Genomic DNA, 25185 nt, shown 5'->3' on the forward strand with positions numbered 1-25185 from the left:
CACTTAATCCAATACTTCTCAGATCTCCATTTTGTAATGGAGCATGCTTCCAGAATGGCAGAGTTAGTGCCAGCTCGGATGGCTCTGGAAGCACAATCATAACAGCCATAGTGATATTGCCTTGTTCTTTAGTAGTTTAAATCTACCCTAAACACCAGGAGAACATGTGGTCTCGTGCTTCATGCAGACCTTGCAGTGCCATCCAGCTTAGAAGTTCATTACACAGGTCAACTATGACTGTCCATGAATCATTTTGAGAAACTGTCAGCATTAGTGAAGGTTCAGAGTAGTCCTGACAGGCATCTTCTTTCTGTACCTCTAAGCACTTCTGTCTTTGGTAGTGTTTGCTGTGTCTAATATGTCTCTCTGACAGAGACTGTTCTGCACCATGCCTATATTCCCTCATTCTACAATTTTAGTGTCATTGCTCATTGCAGGTTGTCATGCGAACTACCCAGTCTGACCATCCATGAGACTCCCTGGCAGTCACATTCCCAACATCAGATACTGCCACTGCTGGGACCAAAGCCCCTTCAGAGAGGGCAGATCCAGTAACATGACAGGTGCCTACTCCTCTCCATACCCCACACAGACGTGGTCAGACCAGGTTTCCTCACCAGTTCAGCTCTAGGTTTCTCACAGCAGAGACTCAGATGTCTCATTCTATAATGCAATTTATTTACAGTGCAGTAACAGAGAGACAACTCAGGCTGGTTTCCCCAAGGAGGGACCCCCAACAAAGGACCCCTGGGCTTTTATACCCTCTCAGTTCAAGCACATGCAAACCTCTTCCTCCTGAATCTTTGTCTACTACTGTCTACTGCTTTGTCTGGCTCCAAGTGTCCACTCACCTAGTGAGCACCACAGCTCTTCATGGTAGTTCATGGCTTATTGTCTCCTGCTGTTGCTCTGCTATTCTAGATTTAACAAAAGCACCTAGGAATCCCTCATTCTGGCATGCAGATGCTGGTGTACAACACATAAACCATCACCTTTACAGCAGAGGTATCCAGGTTGCAGGATACTTATTTTGCTTATGTGACTAAAGTAGTGGATAAATATTCCCAGTAATTTGAGTAATATAGCAAACACCCAGAATTTCACCAGACTTTAAATAATACAAAACTGCATCTTCACCTGGCAACCTCATGACAGAGTCAAATTCCCAACTGTTTACTTGTTATCTGTGTTTCTGCTGTAGTTGAGAACTGTGGACTTGGAATTTTCTTTGTAGTCCTGCTCCCATTTTGTTGTTTAGTCCCTAAAACACTTTCTGAGTAAGAGAGTATATCTGATTATTCCTTGTCAGAAGGGGGACTTGAGTCCCAACTCCCTCTGCCTGGCTGACTGCCCTATGATGCCAGTGGAAAAACAGCCCCATGGCTGCAGTGTCCTGGCTGCTGTGCAGCTCTCCTGCTGCAAGGCTTTTTTGGATAAGCCATACTTAGGTCAATCCTCTCAGGTTTCATTTGAAAAACCCAGAAAAACTTAGCAATTAAATTTATGCTCCCAAATCACTCTCAGTGAAGATTTACACTACAATTCTCTAAGAAATCAAAGCAGCTAAACATATTGAAGATTTCATTCAGTGTGAATAGTCAGCTGGCCCATATCAGCAAGAAGAACATATTTCTTTGATTAACACTTTTTTCTTTATTTGAACATCAACAAAATCTTGATAAAAACCCTAGATTGACAACTTAACACAGCCTTCAGGGCTCTACTATCAAAATCCAAAACACTTAGGAAGCTTTTGCTACTTCTGCTGTTACTATAATTATTAATATACCACCATAACTATAAGAAAAAATCCAAGAAGAATTTCAGCTCATAAAAAAAATCAATTCTGCCCTTGTTTTTTATATATTGTGAGCACAGATATGCTAACCACAGAGAAAGTTCTCCAGCTGGCCATTATACTCCCAAATCACAAAGTTACTGTTCCAAAGAGCATTCGATGCCTTTAGACATCTTCATAATTGGCTCAGAAATAGCATGCTGCAAGAAAGGTTAGCAGACCTTGCTGTCCCTCATATGGACAAATCTTTATTAAAAACAGTGTAACTGAAAGGTTCTCAAGAATCAGGAAACCATATTACTTGCAGCTGTTCTCTAAGTTTATTTGAACCAAAAAAAAAAAAAAAAACCAAAAAAGGCAAAACTAACAACTTCTTCCTCTTACTATATTAAATTAAAATCCTAGGTAGCTTTTACCACATCTACCTATGTCACGTGGATTTAAATGATACTCTGGTCCTGAATTTTAGCTCATCGGGGAAAAAATAACCTAAGTTCAATATTATTTTTTAAATTAATATTAATTTCTCAACCTAAGGAACAGTATTAACTTTTGCCATAACTAAGCTGACTTACAGAGATTGAAACTGAATTTAACTAAAAACTTTCCAATCTTAATAAATTCCTAGTAGCTACCAGACAACAGTTTTTATGTCCAATGATTTTCTCCTTCTATTGTCCATTTTATGCCACGGCACGCAAACACAGCAGAAACATCAAGCTCATTCTCACAATCCCTGATCAGTAATGAATTCAGAATTCTGTAACTCCTGATCTTTAAAACTTTGAGAAACAACACCAAAATGACACTGCTCCCCACATGTTTCTTTGCCCATCTTGTATCCTGTCTTGGCAGTTTCCCCATAAAGTACTCCTTTAAAAGTACTCCATAAAGTACTGTTAGTAGGCAGGGGTATAGTGATCCCTTAGCCAACAGTCTGCAACATGCCTTGTTGATCTGGCCCCTATCACCCAACCCAGAACTAAACATTAGAAAGCACTCAAGACAGGTAATATATGTACGATGTGGATTTCCTGAAGGGGAAATAGAGGGCTAACTGACCATGAACTATTTCTGTTTTAGCAATCTGGCAAAAATTTTTAAATTCCCACAATTTCTCTGTGTGACAAAGGGAAGAGCTGAGAGTAGGATCTAGTGTAAATGTCAACAGTGAGAGAGAAAATGACTATCCATTAATATTCTCTTCAGAAGCAGCTGTAGATCAATAGTTGCCAATTGTTCAGCAATAGAAATGTAAGAGAATCCAGACAGGAATTCCTTCAGTGCCCTGAAAACGCACAGAAATATCCTAAAATGAGTAAGTCTGACTTAGGAAGAAGAAATCAAATTATTTTCTTTCAAAGGCATAAATGACCAAAATACTATTCCCCAAAACACATCAGAACTTGTCTTAGGCAGTCTATGAAGTATCATGAGGGAAAGACAGACAAGAGAACTTAACACCACTTTTATCTCTTGATGTACTTGGCATCAATAGCAATAGCGTCAAAAATCAGAAAAAGCAACAGCCATTCCCTTTAAATCACCAAATCAGCCAATACATTTTCTCAGGTGTTTTTTTGTTTGTGCTTTTTTCTAAAAATGTACTTAAAAATTTGTTTAACAAAGACACACACACATAGACAAAGATATTAAAAAATTATTATTTTGGCTATCATTACATAACAAAAAAAAAGAAAATGCAAATATGAAACAATAGAAAATATAAGTTTGGTTATATCAATGCTAAAGATGTCTTCAATATTAAGACAAATACCTCTCAATTTTGATTATATAATTGTGTCACTATCAGGGGAAATAAAAAGAAGCAGTACTGGTATTATTTTACAAGTAAAACCAAACTCCAAAATGATTCTGAAGGCAATGATAGCAACAATGCAGTTATAACAAAGGCTTTATTGTACAGTTGTATCTATCATTCAATTTTCATAGAAATGCATTACATTAATTGCTCTATGATATATAAAACAAATATTTTCAAAATATTTTCTTTGAAAAAATATATCCTCTGTTAATAAAATGAAGATATAAATCAGAAGAGAATAAGAACTTCAACTGAGAGAGATCTACTTGACTGATCTTATTTTCCAAGATACATAAATAATATTTTACTTCATATTGAAAACTAGAAATATCTCTAGCTTTGCACATTTCTTAGAAAGGTCTATGCAACCTATCGCAATAAAAATAAGGCACTTGGAATCAGATCTGAAAACAGTCAGATTACTTAAATGAAAACACACAGGCATGGGCCAGGACAACTACATATAAAAGGGATAAAGAGGGTAATGGAAAATGTTATCTGAAGCGATGGAGATGTTGACAGAGGTTCTTTATTTGACACATTAAGTACTTAAAATCACTTCAGTTATACAATCAATGAAGATAAGAACTTTGGTTACTTAACCAGGAACTGACATATTGGTTGAAAGCATTAGTTTTAAGGTAATTAAAAAATGAATTTTGAACAGTAGTACTAAGATAGGGTTAGGAGGACTGGGTAAATTACTCAAAATTTTCTTTCCAGTTACCTAAGTTTATCTAATGCGATATAAACTAACTTGCAATTGCAGAGTTTAGAGTTGAAACCTGGAGTATATTAGTCACAAGATTCAGGATCTGAAGCAAATCTAGGACCCAATTTCTTGTGAGTTAAAGAACAAGAGAAGCAAAAGTACATGCTGTATATTGTGTCAGTCTGTGGTGAACTAAAGGAGTATTTGGGTTCTCCTCATTATGGGAACTGTAGTAGGGGCTTAATTACCAGAATTAAAGGATTAAAAAAAGCACCATAAAGCACCCACAGTTCAATATAAAGGTTTTCATTTTCTGATTAAATTTTAATTTCTTTGTATTAAAGAGTAATGTGTTTATGTTTAATAAATAGGGAGTGTAAAAATTATCCCTTAACAATTCATTTCATTGCTTTTAATGGATTGGATATTGTCAATCATATTACATGTAAGTGCGTTGTGGCCACTTAGCAATCTTGACTGGATTTTGAAAGAAGGTTTTATTTGGTTTGTGACATATACTAGAAAGGGCTGCTCCTTAACTGTTTATAAAACCCAGCATATGTTGTAAACATGAATTATAGCCACATGAAACTTATGTAAAGATTAGCCATTTACTTCTGAGGTTTGAAAATTAATTCATTCAAAATGAAGCTTGAAGCTGCAAATTCATGTTTGTGTTAATTCTGATTATAAGCCCTCTCAAAAAAAAAAAAACAAACAAAACCAGCAGCATTTCATAAAACCCAATTTTATTACAAAGTACTTTATCTAGCGTGAAAAAACAAGGAGAATAACCTTATTGATTGGTATAGAATTACTTGACCATACTTCATCAACACTGAACAAACAGCAAGCAGTAGCTTAGCAGTTTTGTTACAGTTTTTGCATATTTACTATAGACTCCTCTCATATCTGAATTTACAATTTAAGGAAGTTAGAAATATTTTTCTACCGTTGTGTTTTTCACTGTTATTTCAAATGGCATGACTATACTGTGGAAGAGACCAAGAATTAATTCCTAGAGAGTTACATTTGCCTTTAAGACATTGTAATAAAAGGCAATTTCTTTAATTAATTAAGGAATGTGTAAAACATCCACTAGGCACTTCAATACATAGAAAAGGTTCAGTGACCTGCACTCAGTAAGGAAACATCGTCTGCAATAAATTTCTTCACCAGTCTGATGCAAGTTGAAGAAAATTAGATTTTATTCACCTTGGACTGTAGTATATGTATAGACATTTTGTGAATCAACAGTTTGTTACTTCCACAATGCATGCTGGGCCAATCCCTCTGTATGATGCTGCTCCATAAACAGTCCTGTCTCCTAAAAATGTTATGCTTATAACCCTTTAACATTAATCCTGCACACTTCATTAAACAATTTCTAAACAAACTGTTTTTTTAAAAATCTGGGAATCACTACCTATAAATAAACATAACTTTCTTTAGAGAAAAAAACACAACTTTCCCATATCTTGTAAGAGTATATATGTTAAACATTTGTTTTTAAAGGTGCAGAATGGTGATGCCCTCAAGTGGAAGTGCCCGACACAGCCTGAACCCAGTTTAGTCCTGCAGTAGTGAATTTGATAGCTGCAGACCCTGAGAATACAAAAATAAATTCATTGCTCTGCTTATGGTTTGATACAGCACACTGCTTTCAGAGATGCACTTTGAAATCCTAGGGGATGCCTAGGACATAGGGATTCCTGCTTAACATACATTTTATACATCACACTGCCTCTAGTCATTATAGGTCTGAACCTAAGGTTCCCCAACACCACCAGCCTCCCGGAGAGCTGCTACAGAAAAATGTTTAACACAGTAAGAAGTCTCTCAAGCAGAGGGCCTTAGCTCATTAGAACTTTCTAGAGAAATGATAAAATATGAAATCTTGTATCAGAGAGAGGTGCAGATACTGCAGATGCAAACTTCTGTGATTTTGCTCTGTAGACAGCAGACATGGATAGGCTAATTCAGGTTTATGCTCCAACCATCTTCCTTTGTCCCAACTCAAGCACACATTACATGTTTCTGGTGTTATTTCTAAAGGTGGGCTACTACATGTTTGAAGTGTGACAAAAGAACATGCCCGTTTTTTTATTTCTTTCTCTCTTATAAGCATTATAACCAAGATCTAGGCAGAGTATGTTGTCTGAGACATCTCTCGCTTGTGGGAAAATACTTTGTGCTCTATTGCAAATATTTTCACCTTGCTTTGCTTCTTCTGATGACTACAATTACAGTAATGCAGCCTGAGTTCAGAGGTACTGTTCCCTGGAGCCTTATCCTTTTTTGAAAAGGACCCCGTGGGCTCAATGGGACAGGTAACAGATGTCTGCAATCTGGTCTCTCCATGGGACCAAGGACTTCTTTTTAAACACTTTCATATCAGTCACAATCAGGAAGGGGGGAGAGATTGAAGGAGAGGCTGAAATGTCTGCAATTAAAGTTAGGAATTTTCTGTTGATGCCTAGTATATTCACTGAAAAGATGCAGTTGTTATTCAATCCAAGAGTCTGTATCGCTCAAACTGAAAAATAGGAAGAATAATGAAAATATCAAAACAGTTTTGTTCTATCCAAAATGAAACACTCTGACTGCTCGATTCTAAGCTAAAATAAGTCAAAGCTGAGTACAACTGAGAGTAGACCATTTAATTTACCCCACCATAATTGATTTTGCTGTTTCTTCAAACTGTGTTTTTCACTTTCAGTCACAAAACTTGAACTTGCCTTCAATTCCAGTACTAAAGTGGAATAATTCTGTTTGGTTGTTTTTTTTTTTTTGTTTGTTTTTGGTTTTTTTTTGTTTTTTTTTTTTTTTTGTTTTTTTTTTTTCTGTCAGGAAGGACTAGACATTCCTTACAATAAAGCCTTTGAATACAGTAACAGTGTAGGTATGGCAGGATTTTTTTTTTCCTTTTTTCTTTGGATGTAACTAAAGATATGATGCTATAACTACATTGTATAGTGCAGTACCCAAGTCAAGACACCCAGAATAATGCTAAAGATTCAATGATCTGCCATTTCTCCTACCTTTTCTTACTGTGGCCTTTCCTTATTCTCCTGGAGAACACTTGCACAAGGTAAATCAGTACTTTCTATTATTTAAAAACTTTCTTAGAGATTAAATGTATAGGTATCAGCACAAATGAAAAGCATAATTAAAGAAGTTGATAGGGAATCTCAAAAGTATATTGTCAGGAATATGACATAAATGAAGCTATTAGGAGCTTTTTCTGCTTTAGGTTTTCTTCATAAAATATAGAAATTGATATTTGGAAACTTCAAAGACAATGTACTTAAACCTTAAATATAATTTATAAATCCAAATTTAGTTTACTGAGACTAAGAAATATCTTTTATGCTATGGGATGCCAAAGCATCAAATTAGTGCACCTAATTGAACTGAGTATGATTTTAGAAATGCTAACATCAACATGAATTATTTTTTTGTTGAAAGTATTCTTTGTTTTCTTGTGTTTATTCCAGTCACATAACTCATACATCTGTTATTCCCAGCATTGAGCCTATGATGTTTACACAGATCTCCCTGTAGGGCATTTTGGCCTAACTGAATCATTATTTCAACAGAATGTCCTAGTTTAATGATACTTTTACTTGAAATACTGCCTTTTGCAAGTTTTATCCCCACTGGCACTAACTCAGCCCTTCCACACTTGCACTGGAAAATCTGACCCTACTCTTAAGCAGAAGATGCTGGGAAGCAAACTGATTTCTCCAGCACAAGGTTGTGAGCACATCAGACCTGTAGAGTGGGTAATGTGACATATTTTGGGGTTTATGAACCTTATAAACACCTTTATAAGGTTTATAAATCTTAATGCAACGTCAGTCCTGGTTTCTGATAAAGTGTGCTAATGATCAAAATACATAACTAAAATGGCATATTAAGATGCATAATTTTGATAGAGCTCAGGATGCTACTACTCATTTCCATTCTTTACTATTCAACCACCACCAGAATTCTTCTCTTCCAGACCTGGGTTTAGGAACAAGTAATGTGTACTTTAAAATCAGTGGTACACATTTATGCTGAGCCTTATTTGGAAAACTTTATGGAGCCATTCCATATCACAGGTTACAAGTATAACATTTTCAAGATATTAACGCATGTGTAAATTAATTTTTCATTTAAAATTAAGCTTCTGAAAACAGAAGATCTTTTTTCACAAAGAAACTTGATTTAAATTTCTTGAGAAACTCAAAAAACCAGGTGCTTCATTACAAAGAAAACCATTGATAATGTGGATGTTTAGTACAGGAATATTTATGCATACTTAAACTTAGATTTTCCAAAGACTTATGTCTTACTATCTCTAGACAATTTAGAAATCTAAAAATAAATGTATTACTTTCTATTTTTACTAAGTCAGTAATACTAAGTGCTAGTGTACAAAATCTGTGAACATTGTGGAATTCCAAAATATGACACAGTTCCCAAGAACTAATGATCTAGTTCCAAAGAATGCCACAATATTGGCTAGTTGTCATTAAAAAAAGCCTTTCTAAGTCTTGAAACATTCTCTCATCTTCATTTTGAGAAGACAGACAAGTAGAAGAGGATTTTGCTTCTACACAAGTGGAATGTGTCAGGAGTTTTTCCTGTTAGTTCGCCCTATTTACATGTAACCTTGGGATCAGAGTAGCAAGGAATATCCTCAAGAATCTGAGGATCATTAACAGGATTTAATGTGAAAGATTCCCTAACTCCAAACTTTATCTAATTTACTTCACTGAAGCAAATACAACACCTGTGTATTTCAAAAGAATTCTGCACACAATTTAAAGTTTCTCTTCAGTAAGGAAAATTTTTGCATGTTCGTTTTCCAGAGTAGAACCTCAGTGGAAGGACCTGAACGATAGCTGTGAAAGTTAAAATGTTGGAAAATTAGGCAAGAGGAAACTAACATAAAAGCAAAAAAAGAATAATTTTTTTAAAATCACAAGAGATATGCCCATGTGACAGTGTAGGACTTTCACATGAGTAATGTAGGGTTTTCAAAGGAGCAGGTGCTGTTAACTATGGAGTCCACTATGAATCAGATGTGAGTTGGACTTGCTGAGCCTAAATAATTTAGATTACATAGAAAATTCTACATTCTGGTGAATTAAGATTTGAGGCTTAGCAGACAACTAAAAAAGGGGTTTCTTTTCATACCCTCCAGGAAAATGCTGCTGCAACATGTTATCGACTTATTTCGACATGCAAATAAGTGGTACTGAAAAAAGCATTTGTGAATGAACATCATCTCTATTGAACAAACATAGAAAACCCCTTTTTTTTCCTCACTACACAAAAAACCCCCACTTTTTAAAATATCAAGTCTTTATACTGTTTTTTAGAAAGGCATAACCTTTCTGAATAATTTTTATGTATCTGGAGAATCTTTGCTTTTTTCAAGCCCTTTAATATCTCAGTACCAAAGTATGTAGGGACTGGGACTATATATTTTTGTAACTAATTTCCTTAAGATAATGTTAGAAATATCAGGTTCCTTAAAATATAGATGAATTTCAAGGTGAGTCTGCTAGCAGATGTTATTAATGGCATATGATTTATTGTGACATGAAATCTGATCTGAAACTCGTGTTATTAGCTGAGCTTTTTATAAATTATAATTGCCAACTGCTGAAAATATGCAGAAAGACCACTGATAAACTAGCTTCATCTTCAGGGCCTAGAATATCATCATTTGCTAAAACTCCAATATCTCTAGTCCTGCTTGGACGGTACAGTACATTGGGATGCACAGATTAGGCTTGAGTTCAGATCTTGTCATAGTGTAATTCTTTCAGAATGAGAAGCACCAGAGCTAGGAAAAGGAGGTTATAGAAAACAAATATGTACTACTATGCGACTTAAAAAGAAACAGACACTTGGGTTCACAGTATGTTATTGTACAGATGCTAAGCAAATTGAGTTTTTGCGAAAAAGAGACCCAGATTCTCACTATTAGCTATAAAATATATACTTTTAACAAAAAAACAGTAAGCAAGATAATTTTCAAACATATTTAAACATAATTCTGTACAGCTCTTAGATGAGAAAACAAACAGCATATTTTATCATCCTAAGGTCTAGGAAGATTTGCATCTACAGGAGACTTTCCAGGTCACCCTCAGGGAAAACTAAACACTCTATGGTTAGGTTAACAGTGACAAAACATTTGTGCTAATAATTATTTCTAGACATTTTCTGTTTATTCCAAATAATATTGTATCTTACTTTTCTCTCCCCATGTGTCTTTAAATGTTAATTAAAGTTTCTGAAATGTTGCTTTTACCCACCACAACTTACTTGCTAAATTACCTAAATAAGAAGAAATAAGCATAAACATTGCATTATGAATGTTATCTACTCAACAAACCAAATATTGAATTTACAGTAAACGTAATGCATTTTTAATCTACAGAAAAGCTCTGCAACAGCACTAAAGATTCAGAGAGCAACACAAGAAACAGATGCAAGTCTTATTCCTGACTTTTTTTTTGTAGAAGCGTATTGTTTAGTGATAAAAGCAGTTCTGTGTAAAATGGCATTCACTTGCCCTTACTAAGAGTATACATGGAAGAGCCCCTGTCAATGTACCAGTGCGAGTGTGGGAATGAAACATAAGGATCACCATCTGCAGCTGTCTAAGAAGTGTTCTTCAGTGCCTAATGGCAAAGTGTCAGCTCAGGGATCCTCACAAACACAACGTTTCATCTTGTCCATGTTAGCCTTACAAGACAAACATTCCACCTGTGAGAAGAGCTTATTTATAATGCTATTCATTTCAGCTGAAATATCAGATATCAAAAAGTTACACTACAAGTAGTCTGGAAGCATACGCTTAATATAAAATGAACCAATTTCCTCTCTTTCATAAGAATCAATATTTTAAAGATGTGCGAAACTTAACCCCTCAAAGAACAAAATATTTTTATATGCATATATTTTTAGATTCTTACCTACTGTTGAACTTCTCTGGATGTTTTTCCCTCATGATATGGAATCTGTGGGCAATTGAAGCATCCTAACAAGACAAAAAAAAAAGCACTATAAATCCTTTTGAAAACTGTAAATCAGAAGACTCAACCTGTACAGAATGCGTATCGTTTGTAAGGTGTTTTGTGAACTGTCATGTTCAACAACAGCAATACTCTTATCACTTAGAAAGATTACAGGTACATTGTTCCCAGAATGGGATGTATCTGAACTTAATAATTCATTATTCTTGCTGAAGTCTCCATTACTTCTTTTTACAAATCAGACATAATAGGTTTGTGTAGTGAAAGTGTCTTCAAATTTTATACAGCGAATAATATCCAGATATGGTAAAGGTTTACTGTAAGACCACTGATATAGTTCTGTCTTCCAGAAAGACCAAATAAACTATTTGAAATTCATTTCTTTATTAAATTTGGTGACAGATTCACCAAAGTTACTTTACATGCTATACAAGTTGATATTTCATATGGAATTCAATAGTTTTCTCTAAAACTGGGTAGCAAATAGGAATAATTGCTAGAAGACTCTCCATTTGCTGTATGTCAGGATGTGAAATCACGTGGAGAAATACTGCTTAATATAAAAACAATATTTTAAAATTAAATATTTTTATCAATATTTTAAATTAAATTATGCTAATAATATAATCAAATAACATGTATGTGAAATGAAATAGTCATATGAAATATTTATATGTGTATAACATTTAGAACAGGATCAATCCATTGTGCTGGTGGGAGTTGTTGAAAATAGAATATTTGGAACTGATGTGCTAGATCAGTTTTCAAAACATTTTTTAATCTCCCTTATAGGTATGAAGAGAATTTTTTCATCAATTCAGATCATGTAATTTTTATTTCTCATACTAATTGTTCAAACTTTACAAACTGGGAATTAATAGTTAATTTTTCAATGTTTGTATTAAATGAATTGTGAGAGCATGAAATCTACCAATTCTTGAGCCTTGTAGCGGATAGTAAACACAGAGAAATCCATTTGGATCATGTCTTTGTAGTTATGTCTTAAAATTCTGGATGCATATGAATCTAAATATAAGAGTTAGTCCAGTTAGTAATAAATTTCAATGAATTCCAGCTTCCATGCAAATAACATTTGAGAAAAACTACAAATAAAACTGTCACTAAAACCAACTATCATCCATATATGAACTTCCCCACCTATTATTTACCAACTTCAAAGATTGTGGATCTATAAAGACTAAAAATTTGAGAGAAATACTAAATTCAATATAATCCTACATCTAGCAACATTTTAAATTTTTTTCAAACAATGGGAATTAGAACGTGGAGGAAAAGCCCTTAAAATTAAATACTTAAATTATTTACTAGCGATTCCAAACATGACTAAAACTTTTGTTCAAAATAATTTTTATTTAAACAAATCAATGTTAATCTAATTCACAAATAATCAAGCATTTAATGCAGATATAAAGGTACCCACTAATATAAACCATGGCTTCAACTTTTTGTGTTTTAAAAAGTTTTGTATTTACTAGAATCTTAAGCAGGGCATGCACCAGAGAACTGACTGGTCCAACCTTCAATGTTTGGTTTACTAACTTATGGGTGCTTTGAAAAGATAAATGTCGAACTTTAACACCATTAAATTCAAAGGCAAAATTGTTCAGATAGACTGACAACATATAAATAAACTTTTACAATTATGAATAAAAAGCAATGCATAATTCATAAAATTTTACACACACTATGTACTTAAGGGTGTAACACAGTATAGAATTTTTAGGCAAAACTTGTGATCACTGATCAAATTAGATCAGTTAGAAGCAACATTAAATGCTTTGACTCCATCATCAAGGTACTCAATTTTTTTAATGAACTTGTTATGTGATTTCTAAAGACGTACATAGTTTGCTGCTTTATGCACACTGCATAATTATTCATGTATTTTTCTATCATATTTAAGAATGGAATTGTCATTCAACATTTCACAGTTCTGCAAGGAAATGACAGCAAAATTCCCAAGTGAATGGTGTTAGTGAATTGTTCTGTCCTGTTATCCAAACTGTCATCTGAAACTTTCAGTGCTGTATTCTCAAACTGCACTCATTTTTAATTTAAATTTATTTTTATGTGCAATTTTATAAGGCAAATATCCACAAGTATCCAGGTGATCCCACAGTTCTTGGAGACGGATGAAATAAAGCTGGCAGTAAACCCTGAGACAGCACACTTCTAAACAACGGCTGCTAGCTGAACTAAAATAATAACTCTGTTAACTTTAGAAAGACCCATCATTCATACTTTATCCCGCATGAGATGCGCCAGCATTAGAAAAGTATATTTGTTAGCTAGTTTCATATGAAAAAGAAATGAAAGGACTATTGCAGTTAACTGTTCATTTTCTAGACACTGAAGCATAAGACAGACCCAAGACAAAATGAATAAAGGAGTAGAAGCATTTTTGAGAGAAACTAGGAAACACTAATCAAGGACTGACTGTCTAATGAATGAAATGAAAAGGCTAATGTGCTTACTCACGCAGAACAAACGCAAGCACAAACAAGCTAGGGATCAATGCCCACTGCAGATGGCAAACAGGCAGTTGTTTCCATGCAAGGTTGATTTGATCAAAATTTTCCCTTCCCTGAACATTGTCTGACTCCAAAATGAATCAAATGACTTAATGAACAGAGAGGTAAAAAAATAATACAAACAGCTAATTTTGACAGGCAAAGCACAAGACAGGAACACATCAGGTCAATTTCACTAAAAGAAATTGCTGAAGAACTACTTTTACTGATGTAAACCAGAAAAGTAACTACACACAGATAAGTTTAAAAGTAGGGGAGCTGCTACAGCTTCCTTCAGCTTATACTGTCCAACTGTTCTTTCGAATCCAGAGTCCTTAGATTCCCCAGCACCAAGGATCTCTTCTTAATCATAACTCCCCACCATAAAAACCAGCCCATGCTGGCTCTGCCTTAGGACAACAAACCTCTGCTTTAGGGGAAAAAAAGATAAGAGAGGAAAAAAACTAAACCAAAACAAACAAAAACCACCACCCAAGAAACTACAATGACTTTTCTGTTTTTCAGGTGTCTGTATTCTTGTACCTGTTAAGACAGTACCACATTGACTGGTGTAAGTAAATTAAAAGCAATGGGAAGAATTGAAAGTAATAGGAACTTGATAGTGAGTAGGAATGTAAGTACTGTCTCCTAAGAGCTGCTGGAATGATCAGATACCATCCCTGAATCTTGAGGAACAACCATTAAAAGTTTCCTGGCTGAGCAGAGCAAAGAACCATTAGTTGTGAGATTTTGGCTACATTTGTAACACAATTGATTTTAGCAGACTTCATTCATCCATTTCAAGTAGGGGGAATCAGCCCAACTTGTTTATACACACAACTGTTGTTGGACCAATGGAGAAATGATTTATTTTTTGTGTCAAAAGCTATACTAAAATCACCTAATTAACTATACAGAAACAGAGTAATGGTATGGTAAACCAAGTACAGTTCGCAAAATATGCTGACCTTTCCTGGTACCTGATATTGCGAATGGTCAGAAATATATGAGAAATTATTTTCTTTTTTACTGTAAAATTGATATGAGAAAGAAAATCCAGGATTCAATAAAGCAAACTCTCATGCTTCATGATATTACCTAGCAAAGAGAATAGGATTTTTAAAGAACAATCATTTGACAGTCTGATACTGGTATACAATTTATATAATCTCTCAGATTTACATTTTAATTTTTATTAGTAAACTGATTTGCATTCTAGCCTGAAATACAATTTTCCAGCATTACTATATCTGAACCTAAACATTTTCTAGTTTTACAAGTAACAGACCATAAGTAACACCCAAAAATTGCAAAAAATTTATTAATAATAATAATAATCTGAAGAGAAACAATATTGTCAAGCCTTTTGCAAGAAGAAAGGAAGAGTAAGGTCTTATGGCATAACTTTAAAATGAAACAATCTCCTTTCATCCACATTTCAGTCACAGAGCTCATTTTATACCTCTAACTATAATATTTTTCACCAAACCATCCAAGAATTAGGATTTTTTTTCCAGGAGCAGTTTTGCATCAGAATCAATCTTGGGCACAAAGTAATGCCGAGCACAAAGCATCTACAGCAGAACTAAGCAGCCAATTAGGTAATTTTGTGTTTCTGAGACTATTATATGAATACTTGAGTTGTACAGTACTATTCTAAAATTCTGCATTTCTTTTTTAATATATACAATATTTTTAGTCATTCAAATGTCATGTGACAATAGCCTACATGATAATTTTTCTTAACTAAATTCATAGTACCAATCAAATCTGAAAGAAACTGCCACATTGTGCCCACTTTTATATGCCTTTCTTGTTTAGATGGTTTCCTACTACTGCAGCATTTAGAAATGAGATGAAAGAATGGGTATTTGAAGAACAGAAAATGCAGTTTATCTCCGTTTAAATTCTACAAAAGTGAACAGACTCTTTAAAAAATGTATCTTTACATCACACAAGTACTCAACCAGGACATTTATGTGATGAACACGCAGACATATACACATATATGCACCCTTACATTTGAACCTGTTCAGGCTCTGAAGCAGCTGGGCTATCCTTATACCTCACTCAGGTTTGTTTTAAATCCTGACAGTGAAGATAAGATAGAGAACAGACAGAGCATATCTGAATCTACTCCTAGGAAATGGAAAAAATATTTTAATTGAACTAGGACATTTCTCAAAGTGACCTGCCAAGAAGAAAAGAAGCTTAAGTTGCTACACCTCTTTAATACCTTATGATTGACTTACACACATATATATTCATCTTTTTAATGGGTATTAGCATTACCGGAAAGCAATCTGAAGCAGTCTTTTCAGAGGAGTAACCTTATACATTGTGAATAACCTTATAGAAAGATTAATGCATTTAATATATGTCTGTCTATAAGTTTGCTGTGATTAAAATTTCCATTAAATAATAATTTTTATGCTGCTGAACAAACAAATGACCAGTGTGCATCTTCTTTGGATACAAATGGTCTGATTATTTTTTTTTCCTAAGATGCTTCTTTAATTAAGGCTTAATGGATCCACAAGGCTAGGAAGCTTAAGGGATAATTCAGCAACCTGTAATCTTTGGATCAGAATGCAAATCTAACCTGAACAACCAGTTAGCTCACATCAGTTATTAATATGGTACAGTACAGATGTACAAAAAATATCATTGAAGACAGATGAACAAAGTTTTCTGTGGTGGCTTAAAATTAATTTCTAGATAACTATTTACTAGAAATTATTTTCTAGATAAACAAAAGTCCTCAAAATTCTGCATTCTACTTTCTGCACATATATATAAAATACAAAAAACAAAGGTACACCTTTCATTTTAGCATTTCCCACTCCATAATAAAAATCTTAGATAAACAAATCATATTGAACCATTGAATGACCAAGTTTAGAAAAAGGCAGTCAAGAAGCTTAAGGTTCTGCCTTGTTTAAATCAAGCTGTCAGTTCAAATTTCACTCCTAGGTTTTAGACTAAATTACATTAATTAATCTGAGAAGGAAAAGGGATTAAAAAAATACTCATTAATATATTAGGTTTTGGTGAAAAATTAGTTACTACAATTGTATTTCTACTGATATTTTGGGCCTGTATAGATGAGAAAGATGGCAGTTTGAAAATATCAGAGCAAGAAGAGATTACAAGTACTTCTTAAAACAGCTTTACTAAAGGATACCAGTAATTCACTTTGTTAAGAAAAAAAACTTGAGAACAAAAATCTGAGAAATTTGTATTCCTGGCTTTTCAAAAAGAGCACAGAAACTGTGAAGACAATGCTATTTATTTTGTCTGTGATATACTCTAATGGTCAAGTTTAAATATATTTCAGCAGTACATGTATTGCTAAGGCAAGTGACAGTTCACACTATAAATACTCATTTAAACAGGCAGTATCTCAAAACCCAAGACAGAACATCAGAACCAGAGTATTTATAAAGGATAGACAAAAGAACAGAGGATGGTCTATTCTGGAAATAGTAAGAAAAATTTGAAATAGGCCTACAAAGATAAGCATATTTCATCTTTTCATTTGAAGTCAGAATTCTGTGAAGTTTCTGATGATTCTACATAGACACAAAATGGAATTCATTTTGCCAAAAAACCCTGTGTTTGTGCAAAAAACCTCAACCACTCTTATGTTCTGCCTGTGCATAATTCTATAAATTGTGAGCATGTGCAGCCATTGACGCCTTTGGTATTTACTATCAATCAGTTTATATGGGGTGACCACACGTTCCAGCCGTGCAGGGACCAGCCCTGTAAGATAACCCTCTGCACCAGTATCTCAAGGACTTTCTCTGAGGAGCTATTTTGAGTTTTAGAAACTGACAATACATTCCTATGTACTATATTTTTAAGTCATTAATCAAGTGCAAGACTGGGAGGCAAGACAAGCTATTACCTGACCAGATGTGTCATGAGCCCCACGACTCAATGCAATGCAGAGGACATGTACCCTGTAAGATGATCTTTGCTGAGGATACACTGTGCTACATCTTCCCTTCTTTATATTTGGTCACCCTAAATTTACTGTAACTAGAGAAGGGTTCTTCTAGGTCCATGCTAAGTGTTTATGTGGTCACTAAAAAGAGAAGGAGAAAAGTGATCACATGGCAATTAGCCAACATAGCCATATAGACAGTGTATTAAGTATCTTGTATATTAAAAAGATCTCTGTGGTAAACCTTTAGCAGCATTTCTGATAACTGCTGATCGAGAACTATGTTGAAATAGCCCCAAATTATCCTGCAAAATGAGTTTAAGCAGAACACAATCAAGGACATAGCTTAGGCTGAAAGTCAATACAGGCAACACTATGCAATGCAATTGATCCTTACTTTAGATGTTCTTCAGAGAAACACAGAAATGGCTCACAGGTGTCTTCAATAAAAAGCACAGAAACAAAGTTTACATTAAAAGCCCATCTTGAAACAAATACAGACTTTCATGCCCAGCACTTCTGCAGTTCTTAGGAGAGAAAAGTGAATAATTAGCTCAATTACCAAGCTTTTTTTTTGGATGAAATACTAATTAGTGTCATCATATTAAAACTTAGAGAAAAAAGCAAATTTGGGATAAAGAATATCTGCTTATGTAGTGTCTTGAAAAATTATACTCTAACATGATTTTTCAAACACTCATAATTTAAAAAAAAACCCAAACCACCCCCCAAAATCTCCCCAAAACCCCCAAACAAAAATAAATCCCTTTGAGTATTTTTATTTTGAACACTAATTATGTTTGCATTAGAGTAGTATCCCCAGGGGCTGAATGTAGGCCCTTAATTTCAGTGCCTAAACTGTCAGGGTGATTTCCCTATCCTCCCAGTATGCTTAAGAGTTAGAAGAAAGCCCTTTGGAAAGACTCTCCAAAAAGGCATGTGGACATGTTTCTGCTCTGAACTGTTATTTCAAGATCTTTTGTTATTAATCACACATGAAACTGAGCACACCTAGCTTCTCACATTTAAGACGGTATGCCTGAAATGCAACAGTTTGAGCAGTCCTCTGAAATCCTCGATGGGGTTCAAGCCAAAGCTTGTATCACCACCCATTTTATACACTCATTTGCTTGATAGGGATCAAATAATAACTGTTCACCTGACTTCTCCCTAGCAACTTCCCATAACTTGTTAGTCAAAGCCCTGGCAACAGCGTCTTATAATTTTAATACATATTTATGCTATTCATTTGTTTCCATAGCAGGTATTTATTTTTATAAGAAATATGCAAACCACTAAAACATCTCTCAATGATTTACACTCTGAAAGAATATTTTTCTCTTAATTGAAAAAGGTCACTGTTTTCCTCATTCATTATGTTTTCTATTTGAAATTTAAATTTTTGCATTACAATATTATTTATTATCTTTCCTATTGGACAAACAAATATTAATTTATAAAAAACACCTCTAACATACTCATAAATTAGGGCTCGATGTTGGATTATTTATCTACAGACATTCACTTTCTCTCTGTGCTGATTTACGATAAACTTTTTAAGATTCTCTCCCTTACATCTTTTATATAGCCTGGTTGTTCTGTCTCAAAGGTCCAGAAGTAACTTTCTTAACTTTTGTTTAATATCTGCATTTGTTCTTGTGTGGCATCAATCAAAATAGTTTTTGAATCCTTCTCCTTTATTTTCTTGCTAAGGTGTACATGGTTTCTAACTCCTCCCTCTGTGGAGGCTCCTTTGAGCTTACTCCTTCCTTTCTCCTCTAACAATACAGCTCTTGTACCTGTAAGCACCTGCAATCCAGTTCAGACCCTAAGGATTTGTCGGTGGGATGTAGCTGTGGGAAGGCAATAATACCAAAATGGCAGAAGAGTTACATATCAAACTGAGACAATATTTAACAGTAAGTCTGAAAATAACTGGCCAACTAAGAAGCTTGCAAGAAAGAGCTAGATTCACATGAGCTACTCACGCCAAGTTTACTCCCACCACAGTGGTTTCCCTGAAAAGGTACTGCAGAAATAAAATTAATTTGAATTAAATTGCTTGTAACAACATTAGATAGAAGAGATTACACCCTAGGAGATCATCTTGATCACATACTGGTTTTACTGCTAATGTTAATCAAATTTTTAACTTAAAAGGTGAATGTGTATTTGTTTCCATACACAGTGTAATTGGTCAGATTCTTTTTTGAAGTGCAAAACCCAATCACATGTTACATCTAAATGACCAATATTTTCATTAAAAAAAGGGGTTAATAATCTCTGAAATATGTCAACCCAATGACAATATAAGTAGTTCATATGAACAGTTTTATTTAACTTGCTCCCAAGTTAAATGAAACTCAGGATTTGCAGAAAGAGCTATCTAAAACATGAAATAGACTAAAAAATGGAACTATATGCCATTTTACTGAGCATTCAAGGACTCAAAAAAGTATTCTCTATTAATAATAGGAACCTGCATTGAAAAACAACCTAAACATGCAACGGCTTAGAGAATGAAAAACCTTTTCTGGAATTAGTATTTGGATATATGGAAAAGTGTTAAAATATATCAAAATACAAATATGTGGTGTAGAAGATGAATTCAAATTTCAAAAAAATTAATTCACATAAATTTTCCTTCCAAAACAAATCAAGCTTTTTCTACCTTGCTGCTTTAAATAAGTAATTTAGATATGCAAAATATTTTACAGTGATGATCTACCCAGAGCACAACGTACATAGGTTATGCAGTAACTATTTTTGTAGACTCTGGGCATTAAAAGGCTTTGAGGTTAAACATATTTATTTACTCCATAGTAAATAAAGAGGTAATAAATAGAGAGGTTCTGTTATGTGCAATAAAGGGAATAAGTTACAGACTATTACCAGGATACTGATACTTAGGGACAACAAAAACCTTGCTCTTTATTGTAATAAAGAAACTAATAATTGAAAATGGTAAATTTTTTTTTAACAAAATAAACATGGAGTTGTTGAAAATGGTAGACCAAAAATGGTTTCTACTGAAAAGGGAAAAACACCCAGCAACTTTACGAACTACAAATTATGCATTTCACTCTTGGCTTATGTAAAACTGTTCACTATTAAGCAATCCTACAGCAAAATAAAAAATACCATTCTTGATGTGGTCAGAAACCCAGGAAAGTGCAATAAAGCCCCTTGCTATAATTTACCATGTACAGAATTTTGAAACCAAGAAATAGCAATGTCCAAACTGCTTTCAAAGTACTGAACTAATCTTTCACAGAGGGTCAAAGAAATGCTTTTTCTGCCTTTTCACATTCCAAGGATCCAAATGTGCAGAAGACTAGTGAAAATGTCTAGAGTAGTGTAGTGAAACTGAGAAATTCCTTAGATTTTTCTATCAAAAAAATTTCCCCAAGAGTGCACTTGCATAATCCTTTTTGCCTAACCATCTGGACAGACTCAGTGCGTCATGGTTGTTTAGCAACTTAGGGCTTTCATGGTAGCTTTGAATATATTATACCAGTATCCTATTCTCAGCCTCAAATTGTTTGGGAGGATTCTATATCTGCATAAAAACTCTTTGCATAAGACCCATTTACTCAGGATTTCCAACACATAGGAAGTTTTCTAGAAGGCTAAGTTATTTATACTAAATACTAGGGTATAATTCCCCAAATTAATGATCTACTGTACAAAGTTACTCCCCAGGTGATCAAACTAAGGGTGCAGACAGCTGCAGTGCAGAGGATGAGCTGCAGGATGCAGCAAGAGTAAGTTCAGGAGACAACTAAAGCATACAAAGTTAGGTCCACAAATTTTCACTGCAAACAACACGAATGGGGCAGTTTCTCTGAACTTTAGACCAGACAGTATGTATGAATATATTTTAAAGATGGAGAACCCCATCGTTTTTTGACAATAAATCAATTTGCTTCATGAGAAAGAAAATGCAAAAAAAAATAAAAATCTTTGGTCTCATGAAAGTATAGTCAAATCACCTTTCCATTTTTTTACTTTAAAAAGCAACAGTGCAGTAGGCTGAAAGCTGCTCCTAGATTTTTATAAATTTGCAAATCAAAGAGCACCTGTTTGTAAAGTGCTGCTTTGCTCAACTACTTAAATAATGTAATCAATACTAAATGACAAGCTAGAATTCCCAAATTTGCAGCACAGTAAGCAGACACTTGTCTTGCTGATATTTGTAACAAGTAATCCTTATAATGTTAGCCAAGACAAATGTTGTTAATATTAACTTTTATTCAAGCATAAATATCACATCCATATGACATCAGATATTGTCTCAGAGTAAGATTTCCTTAATGTTTGCAACTATTTTGTATAATAATAGCATTAATACGGGCAATGTAAACCAGTTAAATCCTACTTTTACTACTGGGTATTTTTTTGCTAACGAACAATCAAAACCTATAATAAACATATGCAATTTAAAGATCAGTGCAAACAAAATGTTTCCAAACATTTGCATTAGTCTTTCTTTTAGTTTCAGTTATCTGCGTTGTATTCAAAGGTACTTCCTAGCCAGAAGAAATGTACTATTGAGACACTGTTTTAAGGATGACAGATGCAACACACATTTCAGAATCACAATCACAGACTAGTCTGAATTGGCAGGGACCTACAGGATCATCAAGTCCAGCTCTTAAGTGAATGACCTATACAGGAATAGAACCAACAACCTTGGCATTATTAGCACCATGCTCTAAGCAACTGAGCTAATCCCAGTTTCCTTCCGATAAAATGAAAACTGCCATTCAAACTGCCATTACTTTCCAAATAAATTAATCTATGTCAATGTTCCTCAAAGAGGCATTTCATAATGGCCTTTATGTATACATTATCTGTGACAACAATTTTGTTTCTGGAATAAAAAGCATTTTTTTTCTTAGATTTCTTTTAGTAAAAATACTTACATTGTTCAAAATTATTAAAGTATCATCTACATCAATTTCAGTGCTATTGCACAAATTGTAAATTATGCTTTCAGAATTATGGAAAGAATTTTAAAAAGCTTCAATTTTTATAGTCTGTGGAAAGGACAAAGAAATCTAAAAAAAGCCCAAGATTACAATTTCAGCATTTAAAATCTACACAAAATAATTCAAACAAATGTTATGACATTTAAGATAATGAAACCCTTCATTTATGCCAATGTGTCCTATTTCACATGTAAGGAGTCAGAACAGATGTCCAAATATTGTAATGCCAGAGAAAAGTTAGGGCATATCTTGATTAACACTCTCAGAGCAGTCCGTGGTGTCTCTTTAAAACTGGCATGAGTTACTTGAAAATATCTATTCAAAATCCATTCTAGGAAACACAGCTAGACAAAGTGTTCCCAAGACAAAAGGAAAACAATAAAGCACTGTATAAGCCTTTTAGCAATGTAAGCTGCATATTATCGACAGACCATTCATTGCAATCAACAAATGATTAATTGCAAATTTGTTGCTAAATTGACCACGAAAAAGACAAGCTTCAGGGTACTGTTAAAGAGGAAAAACTTATGTTAAAAATGATTGGAGACTTTTTGTAGTGAATTAATTCTAATCAATACTCTTGTTGACTGCACAGTGGAATAATGACTTCCTTAAATAGCATATGTACCCATTATTGTAGACATTCAAATTAATATTTAACCTAATGCCTTCCCTTTTTTTCCCTCCTTTTGAAACAGCATTTTCTAATTTCACCTTTAAGAAGAAGAGTCTACGATAAACAAATTTTTTGCAAAGTCTAATATCAATCATCTTGGGAGGCATAATACACAGGCAAAAGAATTTAGAATACAAAAGTAACTATGTTTATTTAGGGTATTTACATGAAAGCCTTTTTAACTACAACTGGCATGGATGAAATAATAGGTGCCTTTAAGCACATCAACTTTACAAACTTCTGAACAACTATGCAATGATTTTGTTTGGTGCAAAAGTATGATTTCAGAGTTTACTGGCTGTCCCTTTTTCCTCCTTTTGTGCATGCCATCGTATACCTAGAACTTAAATCTTTAATGATAATTTTATTCCTGTGATGGTCAATGTATTATCACAAAATAGGTATGAGGTACTGGGAGGGGTACTTTTGTTATACCAACAGTATTTTGAAAATTGCTTTTTTTCTTGCATTTGACCAAAAGTCTGGTTTCAAATTTTTCTTCAAGACAACAAATTTCCATTAATTTACAAGAACTGCAATTGACAAAGTAATACTTTAATTACTTAAATGCATTCACAGCTAATGCCCAAATTACAGTTTTGCCAATGAATGGATTGAATCATATGTTTAAATGTATCTCATTAATGAAAACCTTTTGGAAATAAAGTTTCTTATGGATGGGGTTTCAATTGAACTGCGCAGGTGAACTATTATATTCTTTTATATTCTTGGGGCGTTGGTTGTTTTTTTGTTTGTTTGGGGTTTTGGTTGGTTGATCGGTCATGTTTTTGTATGATGGGAGAAGACATTTATTTCAGGCACTAGAAATCTTTCTTCTAATCCTCAACTACTCCTGTAATGTATACTAAAAAAAACATCTAAACAAACAAAACATTTATATCTATATATTTATAACTATCTGTATCAAGGAAGCTAATTTGAAAAAATGGAAATTCCTCAGACTCCAAATGAAATTATAAGATTATCTAAAAAGCACAAATGGACTATCCAAGGATACAGTTCAGAGCTGAAAGTGAAGCTGTTGACAAACTGAAACAATTTTTTAAATGTCTAGGCAGGCCTCATTAAGTTTTCTGCTTTAAATATCTCTGTAATTTTGTCTTTGAGGCACTTAAATGACATAAAGAATTCACAATAACTAGCTTTCAGAGTCTTAGACACAAAGTAGAACCCAAACCCCAAATCTCTACCCAAACCTCAATATAGTAAGTTACTTCCAAACTAGCCTCAAAATCCCATGATTCAGGTATACCTGGCCATACCACTATGTCCTCTTCACTGGAGCACTCAGGAAAGTTCCTCTACTGGCTTGGCAGCTGGAGACCAGCAAGGAGGTACTTGCATCTATCCTTAAGAAACCTTAGCAGAGCTTCTACAATAACTCCACCTAGTCCAGTTGGGCTTAGAAGTGGATTCTTACTGCAAAATTTAGGAAGGTAAGAGTGAAGTGGTACTCACCTAGTGTACTCTCTCAGGCCCCCCAAATTTCTTTCTGCTAAAAAGCTGGGCTGATAGGAAACTCCTGAATTTCAACAAAAGCAAATGCAAAGATTTGCATCTGAGTGGAATAAGGCTGCCATACAAGGTGGTGCTGAGTGTCAAGAAGATCTGCAGAAAAGCACACAGCAAAGAAAGCAAACAG

The 25185-nt window shown here is 34.1% G+C and overlaps 1 protein-coding gene across 9 annotated transcripts in view; it reads right to left on the reverse strand.

Annotated features, from left to right (window-relative positions):
* DGKB (diacylglycerol kinase beta) overlaps positions 1 to 25185 on the reverse strand; it is a 389837-nt gene that overhangs the window by 123582 nt on the left and 241070 nt on the right. For 8 of the 9 annotated variants that reach the window (XM_074536770.1, XM_026798569.2, XM_005480832.4 and 5 more), the window contains one exon: positions 11316 to 11380. In XM_074536770.1, coding sequence (XP_074392871.1) covers positions 11316 to 11380 — 65 coding nt within the window. Of the gene's footprint in view, positions 1 to 2408; positions 3087 to 11315; positions 11381 to 25185 lie in introns of those variants that run through there. The other variant, XM_026798572.2, reaches the window with a different exon arrangement.

The sequence above is a fragment of the Zonotrichia albicollis genome, chromosome 1 (genome assembly GCF_047830755.1).
Source record: "Zonotrichia albicollis isolate bZonAlb1 chromosome 1, bZonAlb1.hap1, whole genome shotgun sequence".
Classification (NCBI taxonomy): domain Eukaryota; kingdom Metazoa; phylum Chordata; class Aves; order Passeriformes; family Passerellidae; genus Zonotrichia; species Zonotrichia albicollis.